Genomic DNA, 13547 nt, shown 5'->3' on the forward strand with positions numbered 1-13547 from the left:
ATGAATGAAACTGGAGAACATATTAAAATATGTACGTACATATTAACAATTATTCGAAATTTCGATTTATACCGATGAAATAATGTCTCTAGAGGAAAAATGGCAAAAAGTGTTCGACCAAAATTTTACATATTTGTTCATTTATTTATTATCATTCTTAATTGGCGTAGACGCTGCTTACGTGATTATCATTTATTTATTATTATAAATATAAAACATAAACTGTAGCTTGATTAAAAATACGAAACGACTTTTTCGACTACCCAATGTAAAATTTTCTGAATTAATTTACCACAATTAACCCACTGTACAGCTGCTTCAAAGCTATAACAAAAATGTCAAAAACAGCTGAGCGTGTGTCAAAAGCTCCAACTTTCCAGATCAGACCCAATTTGCTCTTATTGGGGATATCATTATGTGAAACAAATGGTTAATTATCGATGTCTGCGCCCAACAAAGGAAATAAATATGTGTACATCAAAACAGAAGTATTGGCTGTGTTAGTGAGCCCCTTTTGGAGCGAAAAATAAAATGCGAGCGCTGAAACTAACAAATCAGGCGAAGCTCTTAAACACGTACGTATATTAAGCGCTATGTGCAACGGAAAAGCTAGACGGGACACATCAATCCAGAATTGCGAAAAAAGTACAGAGCGGACCGACAATTCAGTCAGTTAGAACTCAGCAGAGCAGTGCAACAGTACGGTGAACATCTCGGCAAGAGTAGAACAATTTCTAAAAAAAAATATCTAAAGGAAATTACTACACTTAAATTTTAAACGTGCTTACTTTTTTTTACATTTTTGCAAACAAATCTGCGTGATAAACCGATTTTTAACATATAGTACATTTCATTAAATAATGAAAGTGAATAAGCATCATAAGTGAAGTTTTGACATACACACCCTCCATTTATGTAGGGGTGCTTTGGAATAGAAAGGATACTGGCCTATCGAAGGTGAAGAGGCAGAAACGCAACGTCATCACCCTTTTGACACCGAATACGACATTTTCGGCTGCATTGTGTTTATAACCGCCAGACTATATATGCGCTTATTTTATATTGTTATTTAGTACAAAGATTTACTGCGACAAGGTGACAAAAAGGAGTTCAATATCGGGCTTTGCAACCACAGATTAGATTACAAATGGCAATAGGAAATATTGCCAACATTAAATAAAACGGAACTTTAAAATATACTAGACTGTAAGGACAAAGCGTGTTAAGAACGAAATTAAAAACGCAGAGCGGAGATTTACGAATACATATGTATATGCGTTCACCATTGAATGTTATTATGCTGCAAAGGACACGTAGGCACAACTGAAGGTAGAGCAAGCAAAAATGCCTACCCAACTTCATCATTAGTATACCGCGATATGCAGAGGTGAAAAGGACATATGCCAGAAATTATACTACATATATCAACGCTCATAATACACACAGTGGTTGAGCGACTAAAAAAAACAATAATATTAAACTTCAGACTTTCTAATTATTTATTAAAAATTTAATTTACGTCAGCAAAGTGTTCTGAAGATCATCCCACACATAATATACATACAGTTTTAATAAAACTAATAAAGTTTGAGTGTTGCGCGTGAGAATTCTGAGCTAAAGAAAAAACTGTTTATTTAAAAATATATAAAACAAATAAGCGTAACAAATAACTGGCATTCAGAAGACTACTATAGGTGCAGCAAATAATACGAATGTTAGCTTATTTTCCCTATAAGAAAAATATGTATTTATTATAGTTTGAAACCAAAGTTAACAGTCTCATCGAAAATCGTGCACAAATTCTCGCATAGAGTTAAAAAAGGAGCTACAAGTAAAACGATTCCTTACAACATCCACTAAAGAGAAGACAGCAACAACATTTCAAGATGCGGTTATTTCCGGTGCGTTTATCGAACATTACAAAAATGCTCGATATATACTCGCAGTTCAATCCATCACCTTTGTCTATAAAACAATTTATGGACTTCGGTAAGTTTATTTATATTTTTACAACAATTTTGGCATAACAAATTACGAAATTTCAGGTATATTCAGTTAGTTAATATAATATTTTTGGTTTTGTTTTTAAATGGGGGCTTATTCAACATTTTTTGCATTATTAATATGATTTTTAATGCTTAAAATCAATGTACAATAAATTGGCCTGTCACTTTGAAGTCACGTTTACAATCCTAGAGCAATAAAATTATATTACTGTAAAGGCATTTATATTTTGTATTCTTTTCCGTTTAATTGAATTGTTTTGACAAAATTTGCTGATAACTCTTGTTGATCTTCAACATTATCGCTATGGCGAATAAAGGAAAAAAAGATCATGTGCATACATACTTATGTATGTACTTATATTCGTCTAAGTTTATTTGGACATATCTCAATAATATTTTTTTTATCAAATTTTCGAAATTTTGATTGTTGACAACGATTATATTTTTTTAGAGCATAACAACTACACATATACAGTTCCTATAGCCTTACACCTCCCATTACCGGACAAAATTTCATAAACACAATGGTTTCATTAATATTTCCCTACAAAACCAATTCTGATAACTGGACATGAGTACGCCTTAATGATCGGACCCGGTCACAATTTTGGCAGTATTTTGACATCGAATACAATACACACATCCATGGTTGTCTTTCCTAAAAACGAATAAGTTTGCAAAATGTACAATTCAGTTTATTCGAATTTGTGACCCTAACAATACATTTTAAACGCAAATTTTTGCCACGTCTCCATACATGTGGACAATTCCTATAGGCGGACAAAAACACTGCCACGTTGGGTGTCCAGTTACTAAGAATTTCACTATATATGTGTGTACATTCATTAATTCTTCAGTAATTTTATTAGACAATATGAGTACTCAGAGATACTTAATTAGAAAAGTTTTAACACTTTAAATAACAGACAAAATTATCATAAACTCTCTAACCAATTTGACTTCTTATATTACTTTGTATCACACTGTTCTGAGCTTTCTAAATGTTCTCTTCTTTTAGTATAGTATGTGTGTATGTAAATGATTTGTTACAAATATAAAAAAATTAAAAATAAAAAATTATATATGTATATATATGTATGTACATATGTAAGCCACAAGCTAAATTTGTTTGTTTTGTGAGAGTGTTTACCATGTTTACCTAAATAAAGTCGCTAACTTGTTTTGGTCACTTTTACCTTCTAATTACTACAACAAAATACATTTTATTATTTATCCACATTTTTTTTTGAATTTTCGCAAGTTTTTGTTTTGGTTGATCGTTTGACATATCTTTGTACATTCACACATCCATACATATGTATACTATCATTTGATGTGTATGTATGGGTCTAGATATGCGCCATTGTATAGTTTATTACGTCGCACAGTTTCTCAAGTTTATTAACCATCTTTTATTTTCAGCTCTCACAGCGTTTAGTGTAAAAATTAATACTCTTTAGAAATTAAGCGGACAGATCGTCATATAATTTTATAAAATCTATAACTTGGAAAAGTATGTGTTAAGGGGGGAGAGGGGGGGGGGGGGGGGTAAGGTTTTAAAGTCACAAACAAAAGGATAAGAAAAGTCTTGCGGTATTCTTATTGAATTTTCAATTATTCTTAACATTTTTTTTGATGACTCATGCCCAGCTCTTGACCGAAGCTACGGCTGCTACTATGCCGGTCTCTTTCGACCAATTCAGCGATTTTATCGCAATTTTCGACGACAGGCCTTCCGGAGCGAGGTGCATCCTCGACCACCTCTACACCAGAACGGAAACGTTGAAACCATCGTTGTGCGGTGGAAATGGAAACTGTATCGGGTCCATAAACTGCACAAATTTTATTGGCGGCTTGAGACACTTTTGCCTTTATCGTAGTAGTACTGTAAAATATGCCGTATTTTCTCTTTATTTTGCTCCATATTTGCGACGCTATAATTCACGAACGACTTAAAAGAAACGACAAATCAATAGCGCGTGAAATGAGCTTTCCAAAAAGGTATAGCTTGACCCGATGCGACGAATAAAACTAGAACTCCGCGCTCTCAGCGCCAACTAGTGAAAATATCGCAAGACTCTTTTGACAATATTAATGATTAATGACATATTATTGTACATCTTTTGAAATATATTAAAAAAAATTGTCAATGAAAAATATTAATAAATAAGCCTCTGACGGTGAATATCCAGAAGCGCCTTGAAAAAAAGTGGATCATTATAACTCGTTACCGGATTATCTGAAACAAAAAATTGATGTCATGTACAGCTATGGACAGAGATTTAGCGCACTTGCATTCATAATTAGAAATGTCGATATTTTCATGAATTTGTTATTAGTAGATCAATACTGCTTCTGTCGCCTCTTTAAATGTGGAAAATAAATTTTATCATTTTCCTTCAAATACCGTTAATTTTTTTTTTTTTTTGTTAAATTTCGTCATAAATTCGTTGGACAAGGATTTAGCGCACTTATAGTGTTCGGTCATTAGTTGTGTTTGGACCAACAAATAATTAATCTTAGTTGTAAACTTGTATTTAATAGGTTTAGTAATATTACAAATTTTAATAAATGGCTAGAGGGAAATACTGTTCGATTGAAAAAATAAAAATTGCTTGGGACCTTTACAAAAACAGTACAAATCAAGTAAAAATTGCTCAAATAGTAAAATGTTCAAGAAAAATTGTGTACAATGCCATCAAAAAGAAAGCGAAGAAGAGAAAGTTAGAAAGTGTAAAGCTGGTTCTTTCAAATCCTCACGCGCGATTATCGTCGAAGTCAATGCAGAATTGGACTTAAACGTGTCAAGTAGACTAGTACAAAGACATTTAAATGAAAATAATTTGTATGGACGTGTGAGCAGAAAAAAAACCGCTATTGTCGAAAAAAAATATTAAAGCGCATTTGTCATTCGCTCATAGCCATACATCAAAAGATTTACATTTTTGGGAATGGATACTTTTTACGGACGAAACTAAAATAAACCGGATTGGTCCTGATGGTAAAACATTTGTACATCGTGAAAAAAACCAAGAAGTCAATCCAAGGTATACCAAAAAGACCGCAAAGCATGGGGGAGGAAATTTTAAAGTATGTGGGTCGTTTTCATGGCGTGGAGTTGGACCCCTAGTAAAGATAGAAGGGAATATGGATAAATTTGCATACCTTAATATACTGAGGAATACAATGGAGCCATATTTCTATGATATTGTGCCTGTAAACTGGATCTTGCACGACAACGATCCCAAGCATACAGCAAATGTGGTTAAAAACTGGCTTGCGCTCGATTGGCCAGCGCAAAGTCCTGATCTAATCCCGATCGAGAACTTGTGGAATGATGTCAAAGAAAAAGTTGGGCAAAGAAAATTTAAAAATTGCGACGAGCTTTGGGCAGGAGTACAGAAAGCGTGGAACTCTATTCCTTAGGGCAGATGCCAAAGGTTAATGTGAAGCGGTGATAACGAATAACGGTCATTCCACTAAGTATTAACCAAGTTCGATATAATATCAGAGAAATTTCACGCCACGTGTTAATAATTTTTATTTTTCTTTGCTGATCTTTTAAAGTGCGCTAAATACTTGTCCAAGCCAATTTTGACTTAATAATGTAAACTGAACAAAACGTTGTATTTTTTTTTATAGAAAACTAAGAAATTTTGGACTACTTTCGTTTTTAGTGAGGTAATAAATAGTTTTTTTTACATTATAACGATTCTACTTTCTTTAAATATAACATTATTAAGTATCATATTTCACATTAAGATAGTGCGCTAAATCTCTGTCCATAGCTGTATTTCTCGAGGTAATCAGAAAGAGTTTTTTTCTATTTTTTGCAGCACTTGGAAGTAAAAAGGGCGGTTTTAGCTCAAAAAATCTCCGTTAATTTGTTAATAAAAAATAGAAAAAAAATGAAAAAAAAACTCCATTTGATTTATGTGAAAAAGTAATGTTCAAATTTTCAAAAGGAAAGGACCATTTTTTTTTCAGTTCTAATGTTCACGACCTTCAAAAATAACGTTAATAAAGTCAGGTATCACGGCCGGTCGTTTAAAACGCTATAACTCCGTTAGTTTGACAATAATTGACATTTGTACATAATATGCTCAACATATTGGTCGTTTGGAAAAATTTAAAAATAAAATGTAAACCATAAATAACCCTTTTTAAAAATAGAAATATATATATATAGTTCATTAAAAATTGATTATAACAAAAAGTATCGCATCAAATTATAAAACCATCAAATGTTTAAGTGTATAAGAACTCAAACTATAGGTTTTATCTTTTCAGTATATTGCCAAAATGCTAAAAGATGGTACTGGGTTCAGTTTTCGTCCAATTTTAAAACATTCCTTAATTTTTATTAAGATTACTTACACAAGTCACCTGGAAGTGCGAAAATCTTTTTATTAGGTATATGGGGGCTAAGAAAGTATTGGCCCGATTTAACCCAAACACAAGTATAGTATATTATCTAGAAAGGAGTATCTATGAATTACAATCATGTACCTCACTCATATTTTCGGTAAAAAATGTACTATAGGTACTGTGGTCCACATATTCGGTACCTAGGAGCTTCAACAGTTTTGCTCTTAATTGGATAATTTCTGGTTAGAAGATGACATATTTATCTCTTATATATGTATATTAATTGCTTGTTGACTTGTACACCGAAAAGTGAAAAATATAATAAAATTTAGAATTGTGAGAAGTAGGCGTGGATGTAGTCCAATTTCATCCTTTTTCGCACTATGATATAGTCAGATTTTTTTATATTTTATTTGGAAGAAATCGGTAGAGCGGGAAACGAGATATATGATTTCACTTAAAAGTGGGCGGTGTCTTATTGTCTCACTTTGACCCGGGTCCTATAAATCTATCAGATGTCCCTTGCTACAGCTATCCCCTGTGCCAAATAACAATGCTATATATATTAATTAAGTGTTTAGTTATGGTCTTTTATCGGTTTTCGTTTGAAGACGTTTTGTGTGCGTGGTCCGATTATGCTCATCTAGGAATTCGTCTTTTCGTTTTTGCCAAGGAATCTGTGTAACAAGTTTGATTCACGGTCTGGCGGAAAGGCAGAAAGTTCATCGAAATTCAACTCGTCTTGTCATCCGATATCCTCTATATATACTATAAGTATTCCTAAATCTAATTCGACTAGTTTTAGGTGTTACATAAAATCGTTAGGTGAACAAAACTCTACTCTGTATCAAATATTGCGAGGGTATAAAGATAATAGCGGTACTCATTTAATGTCGCAAACTTGTGGCATTTATTGCAAACTTCGCGAAATGGCAAACAGTTGTTAATTTTTACATGTAAGACTATTTTCAGTGGCATCCATGGCAATTTGTCGCAAATCACAATCAGCTGCTTCCTTTTTTCGCGTTTTGGTTTCTTCGTTGCAAATTGAAAAATGTAATTACATTTAAAAATTTATTTGATTATTTTAAAATTAATAAATATAATATTAAATATTTATAAAAAGAAACGATCACTAATAAATAAAGAACAGCAAACTTATTGCAATATAACCCAGAACGCTCAAATAACCCAAGATGTTATTTTGCCACTTTGGCACTATTATATAAATGCCACATTAAATGATACCCTTAATGGAATAGTTACATAATTGATTGCTACTGACAACAAAGATGCATAACCTGTCTATGAGCTTATCAAAGCTTGAGGTAAAATCGATTTGAATGGGATGTTTTATTACGGATTATAGATAAAAGTGGACAATGTTTGACTTACGTCAAGCAGTCTTTTATTCAGTGTCATTACTTACTTGAGTACTTGCTGGATACTTAAGTAATAAATTCTTGTTTGCATTTTGTGCAATCGGTTTTTGTTTTGTAGACTATAAACATTCATTTATGTACATATGTATGTATGTAAAATGAAAAAATAACTAAACCCTGAAATTCTCGCATTACTCTAATTTCAATATACTTACATATATGAGCATGCCCAACGATTGGAATTTAAGTGTGCTATGCCCAATCCACAAAAAAGGAGACCCCACAATATGCGCCAACTACCGTGAGATAAGCCTCCTCAACATTGCATATAAGGTTCTATCGAGCGTATTGTGTGAAAGATTATTGATATCATCGGCCTCAACATCCGCACCGTTAGTTCTGCTTTCTCCAGACTGGACAAGGAAGCAAAGCAAATGGGTCTGGCAGTGAACGAAGGCAAGACGAAATATCTCTTATCATCAAACAAACAGTCCTCGCACTCACGACCAGGCTCTCACGTTACTATTGACATAACTTTGAAGTCGTAGATAATTTCGTCTATCTTGGAACCAGCGTGAACACCACCAACAATGTCAGCCTGGAAGTCCAACTTAGGATAACTCTTGCCAGCAGGTGCTACTTCGGACTGAGTAGGCAATTGAGAAGCGAAGTCCTCTCTCGACAAACAAAAACCAAACTCTATAAGTCACTCATAATTCCCGTCCTGCTATATGGTGCAGAGGCTTGGTCGATGACAACAACTGATGAGTCGACGTTGTGAGTTTCCGAGAGAAAAGTTCTGCGAAAAATTTATGGTCCTTTGCGCGTGGGTCACGGCGAATATCGCATTCGATGGAACTATGAGCTGTACGAGMTWTATGACGACATTGACATAGTTTAGCGAATTAAAAGACAGCGGCTACGCTGGCTAGGTCATGTTGTCCGAATGGACGAAAACACTCTAGCTTTGAAAGTATTCGACACTGCAGCCGCCGAGGGGAGCAGAGGAAGAGTGAGACCTCCACTCCGTTGGAAGGACCAAGTGGAGAAGGACCTGGCTAAGCTTGGAATATCCAATTGGCGCCACGTAGCGAAAAGAAGAAACGACTGGTGCGCTGTTATTAACTCGGCTATAATCGCGTAAGCGGTGTCTACGCCAATTAAGAAGAAGATATAGAAATTTGGTTTATTATATTTCTCTTCGATAAGCACAAAAAAACAGTTCATACTTGAGAAATGCATTTAAAGTGTTGCCGACGGAAGGATACAAGTTTTTGTTTGGTTCATTGTATAAAGTTGCGAGAATTAGAAAAGCGTTATCGCAGATTGATATTACGAGACTACCTTTAAAACTGGAAAGTATGTTTTTTCAGTTTACTCCTTCACTGATACCTGTGCGAAAAACAAAATTTCTACGACCTTATGTGCCTTAAATTTTATTCTTCTCGATATAATTCACCCTTAATTTTCACCAGATGATGTTTAAATTCCGACGATAAATAACACAAAAATACTGCTTACTACATATGCCCGCAAAGCAACGTTGCTGATAAGGCAGTCCCTTGGTCGGATATATGCTGTATATATTTTTAAAGTCTGCGGAGATGAAGTTCCAAATCACTATAATTATAACATTGATAATATGGGAATTGATGCTCATAGAACATACTACACTTTCACAATAACCAAGTTACTATATAGATCTTTAGGTCATCCGTCATTAACTACGGCTATTCTTTTCTATATCGATTTATGCATGTATAATTTTTACAGCCCTTGGGTTTCTAGAATTTTCTATTTTTGTTTTTGTTTTTTTTTTCTCTTCAAATTAAAATGTTCAACTCATTGCAAGCTTCATGAAACGTGATAGATTAGTTCTTAAATAACATTACGTTTTCATTTCTAGGTCATTTACATATGCATATAGTATATGCATATAGCCGATACGAATGCATTCGCGACTGTGCATAATGCCGGAAGTATTCAATATCGATACATTGGGAATTTCCGTTATTATTTCGCTGAAATTTAATAGTTAATTACACGTTAGTACAAACAAAAGAAGCTCAACGTTAATTTTTTCAAATAAAAAATAATTTGCTTACAAATGTAGTCTGAAACCGGAATAATAGCGAAAACGGATACATCCATATACATCTGTATGTATTTTACTTAAGGTTATCTCAAGGACGACAGCGAACAATTTACTTAGTCTGTATTTTCTATGTAAACAAATATTCCTTAAAGCTCAAACTTTTATCAACAAAGACCATAAACACACCGGCATATTCAATCATGGCTGCCGTCTGGTGTGTTTTGTTGTTGTTTCTATTTCGCCTATTTTCACCTCCTCCACCAAAGTGACTGTAATAGACACGCGCAGAGACTTTTCGAGAGTTCATTATGTGTCAATTATTTTTGGTTAACCCCTTAGAGATATTTGGACATATACATATAAATATATATATTATATATACATATAAATATATATGTATATGTATGTATATACATATGTGTACTATATACATAAGTATTTATCAGCTCTGAGTTTTAATGAATAATAATAATCAATCTAGGGCGCTATTAAATAGTGATTGGCGAAAGTGCGTGTATTCGTTCGCCGATTGTGTAGCACATTCGATTCTTTTAATGACATATGCATTAAATGTCAAATAAAATACATTAAATTATGACATTTTATGGGATATCTTATTTCGAAAACTCATCGAAAAAAATAGCTGGTTTTTTGCACAGTTAGGAGGTTAGAAGCCAGTCTAAAGAACTTAAAAGTTTTAACTTTGACAATTTAATCTGGGAGTTAGGAATGAGTGGTGTTGGGCGTACAAAAAAATTTATTTAACATCTGCAGTGCGATCAAATTTAGATTCTAGTAAAATGTGTATAAAGTTTTAGGTGTCGAAGCTGATTGGTCCATTAATTGTAATTTAAATAACAATTTTTTGTTTTTGTTAATCCTAGACTGACCTGACCTATAATTACAATTGTCTCTATGTTTTAACCGCTCAGAGTATTTGAGTGCCATTACTTTAATCATAGGTTTTTGGCAAGACACATCGTCTTGGCTGAACTGCGTTTCTATCCTTTTGATAGTAAAACTGTAAAAAATGCCGAAAATGGTGTTCCTCTTTCCATTTTCTATAGGCTAGCAAACAAAATATTTTTTAAAAATTCTAAGAAAATTGTTTTTGAACAGGCCTTATTCTATCAACTGTTCAAATACATAATGGTAAAACGGTTAAGTGTGAAGTTGGCTGCAAAAAAATCAATAAGATCAGCTGTTGTCATCAAACGAAATTACTTACTGCCTTCCCTAAATAAAAGCGGCAGCGGCAAATTACTGTCAAAAATTCCTCATGCCCCATAGATTTTGTATGGCGCATACCTAATAAATACGACGGCAGTGCTGAAGATTGAAAAATTCGATTTTGGCAGCGCGTTAAGAAGAGTTTTCTAAATTGAACAAACGCATGCAAGAATTTTTAATAAACTATTTCGTTTCGCATTTAATTTCCTTTGAATTAAGTTGCCGCTTTATTTACGGATGCCGCATCGGTGTTAACGCTTATACTTTGTTACGACAGTTAGAGAACAACCAAATTTATTATAATGCCAAAGCACTTAATTTGTCGCTGGCGATTAGAGAGTCGATTTACACATTTGCAGTCGCATCGAATTAAGCCCCCACAGCAATTTATTGTATGGTGCTATATGGGACGCAGAACTTTGTGTGAACAATTTCTAAATGCTTTGCTCCCATATCTCGTTATTATTAGCTATTGTCGAGCTTCACTTGACACCCTTTTAAATACCGATATAAATATAATATAAAAAGTAATGCTTAGACCGATTTCAAACACAGCAACTTTTGTTAAAGACTTTTTTATATGCTTTTATACTTAGGTGCATCCGCAGCCATTGATTTTTTTTTTACTTTAGCATATACAAACATATGTACATATATGCAGGAAATTCATATATACATATATTCTAGGGGGATTCTCTTGCTCTTGCAAGATTGTGCATGGCTATTGTGAATTGGCGCACCTTCTGCATTCATTCTTAACAAAAAAAGTAGAAATTATAAAATCTATTTAAAATTTACATTCCTCAACAATTTAGCGTCAAAATATGTATTTAAGTAAAATGACAGCTAGCACAGGGTTGCAATTATTTTTTTACGTGTCATTGAACGAGAATAAACATGGGTTTTAGTTTGACATATTTCACAGCCATTTCAAATAATTTTCTGCGTGTTTGTTGTTGTGCCGGTGCACCTAGAGGAAACATCTGCAATTCGTGCACCGTGCAAGGGTTTTGCAAGAGCAAGAGAATACCCCTACTGTTACATAATATGAATATTTTAGAAATTGGAGTATCACCACAAAATTAAGCTAGAGTAAAATATTTTTGAGTGTGGCGTAAATGGAACGTTCACGAAAAATATAAAATAGAATGCCAGCAAGTTAGCTCTAGAGTGCTTTGTTTCAATACGTTGCAGCTTACCACTTGAACACGTCTTATCAGTACTTTTTTTTTATAAAGCGATTTGTTTGCGTGAGTTGTCTTTGGTCCTTATTGCACACTTCCCTCTGTCTGCATTTCTACTGTGTTCCGGTTTACGATTACTCAGCCGTACATTCTAAATGCCAAACTCGGACATAGGCACGACACGATTTGTCGGTTGGAGTTAGCTCCTTATTGCAGCTACTGCTCTCCGCTCCCAATGCACTTGTCTGCAATGCCTACACGACATTGATAGGTTTAAGCGGTCGTAACAGTCAAAGTTGCAGTTAACTACATGCTGCATTCGAGAAAATACTATAAATTTCCACAAGTTTATATGCATTTACATTTATATGTGCTTATATGTATATACACCACTCATTCGTTTATACATACTATTTACTTCTTTGTGTTGATTGTTGTTTTGCCTATTTGCGTGTGCTGTGGAACAGCTGTTTGAGCCACATTACTACAGCTGATGACGCGCTGCGTTTCCAACCTCGTCGTTTGCACAACAAAAGCAAAAAGTCGTAAAATTTTTACATACATACATCTGTATTTATAAGTGTGGGTGCTTCTTCTTTGATTTGTACACAAACCAGCGCGCCGATTCCGAATTGGCAAAAGCCGCCTACCCTTCTATCATAACAATGTTCCCGTGCGTACGTTCATACAGCTGTTCGGTTTTTAAACGATTGTGTGGTGTTGGGTTGATTTGCCGAATGAAGAACTTGAGCGAATTTAACCATTCCTCTTACCTATTTTAATATTTCGCAAAGCTAATTCCAATGAAAATAATCTGAAATGAAATCGTAAAATGAACATGCAAGAATGGCCTAAGTGTGTATAAAGAGTGTATAATGTGTAGGTAAAAGGCAAAACTAATAATAATATTATACCTAGACTGTCTATTTCTCGTTTTGCATAAAATTTTTATTGCAAAACTAACGGGATGGACGAATATCTTTACATATTATAAGGTTTGACGAATAACACAGTTCAATAAATGTCACAGGCACAATTCCGATTTCTTTGGAGCCGCGATTTGAAGTTGAAAAGAGGACATTCTCCTGATCAAAAAATAGGTTATAGGTACCGCAAACGCTTAGTTTAGGAGATATTCGACCTCAAAGTTCAAAAATTCGCAAAATTCGGACATTTCAAGTGGCTATTTCACCACTTTAAACACACTTTATTCACATTTTTCACTTTAAATTAATTAATTTAGACTATAAACTTTTAAATAAATCCACATTTTACACTTTTA

At 33.9% G+C, this 13547-nt stretch overlaps 1 protein-coding gene across 2 annotated transcripts in view; it reads left to right on the plus strand.

Annotated features, from left to right (window-relative positions):
* Positions 1 to 396: 396 nt before the first annotated feature.
* LOC108977112 (pyruvate dehydrogenase (acetyl-transferring) kinase, mitochondrial) overlaps positions 397 to 13547 on the plus strand; it is a 39840-nt gene continuing 26689 nt past the window's right edge. For both annotated transcript variants that reach the window (XR_001994013.1, XM_018946645.1), the window contains exon 1: positions 397 to 1989. Coding sequence is in view for 1 of the 2 variants with exons in the window: in XM_018946645.1 (XP_018802190.1) it covers positions 1887 to 1989 (103 nt within the window). In the remaining variant the exon portion in view is untranslated. The remainder of the gene's footprint in view (positions 1990 to 13547) is intronic.

Source organism: Bactrocera latifrons, unplaced genomic scaffold (genome assembly GCF_001853355.1).
Source record: "Bactrocera latifrons isolate USDA-ARS-PBARC rearing strain unplaced genomic scaffold, ASM185335v1 scaffold_84, whole genome shotgun sequence".
Taxonomy (NCBI): Eukaryota; Metazoa; Arthropoda; class Insecta; order Diptera; family Tephritidae; genus Bactrocera; species Bactrocera latifrons.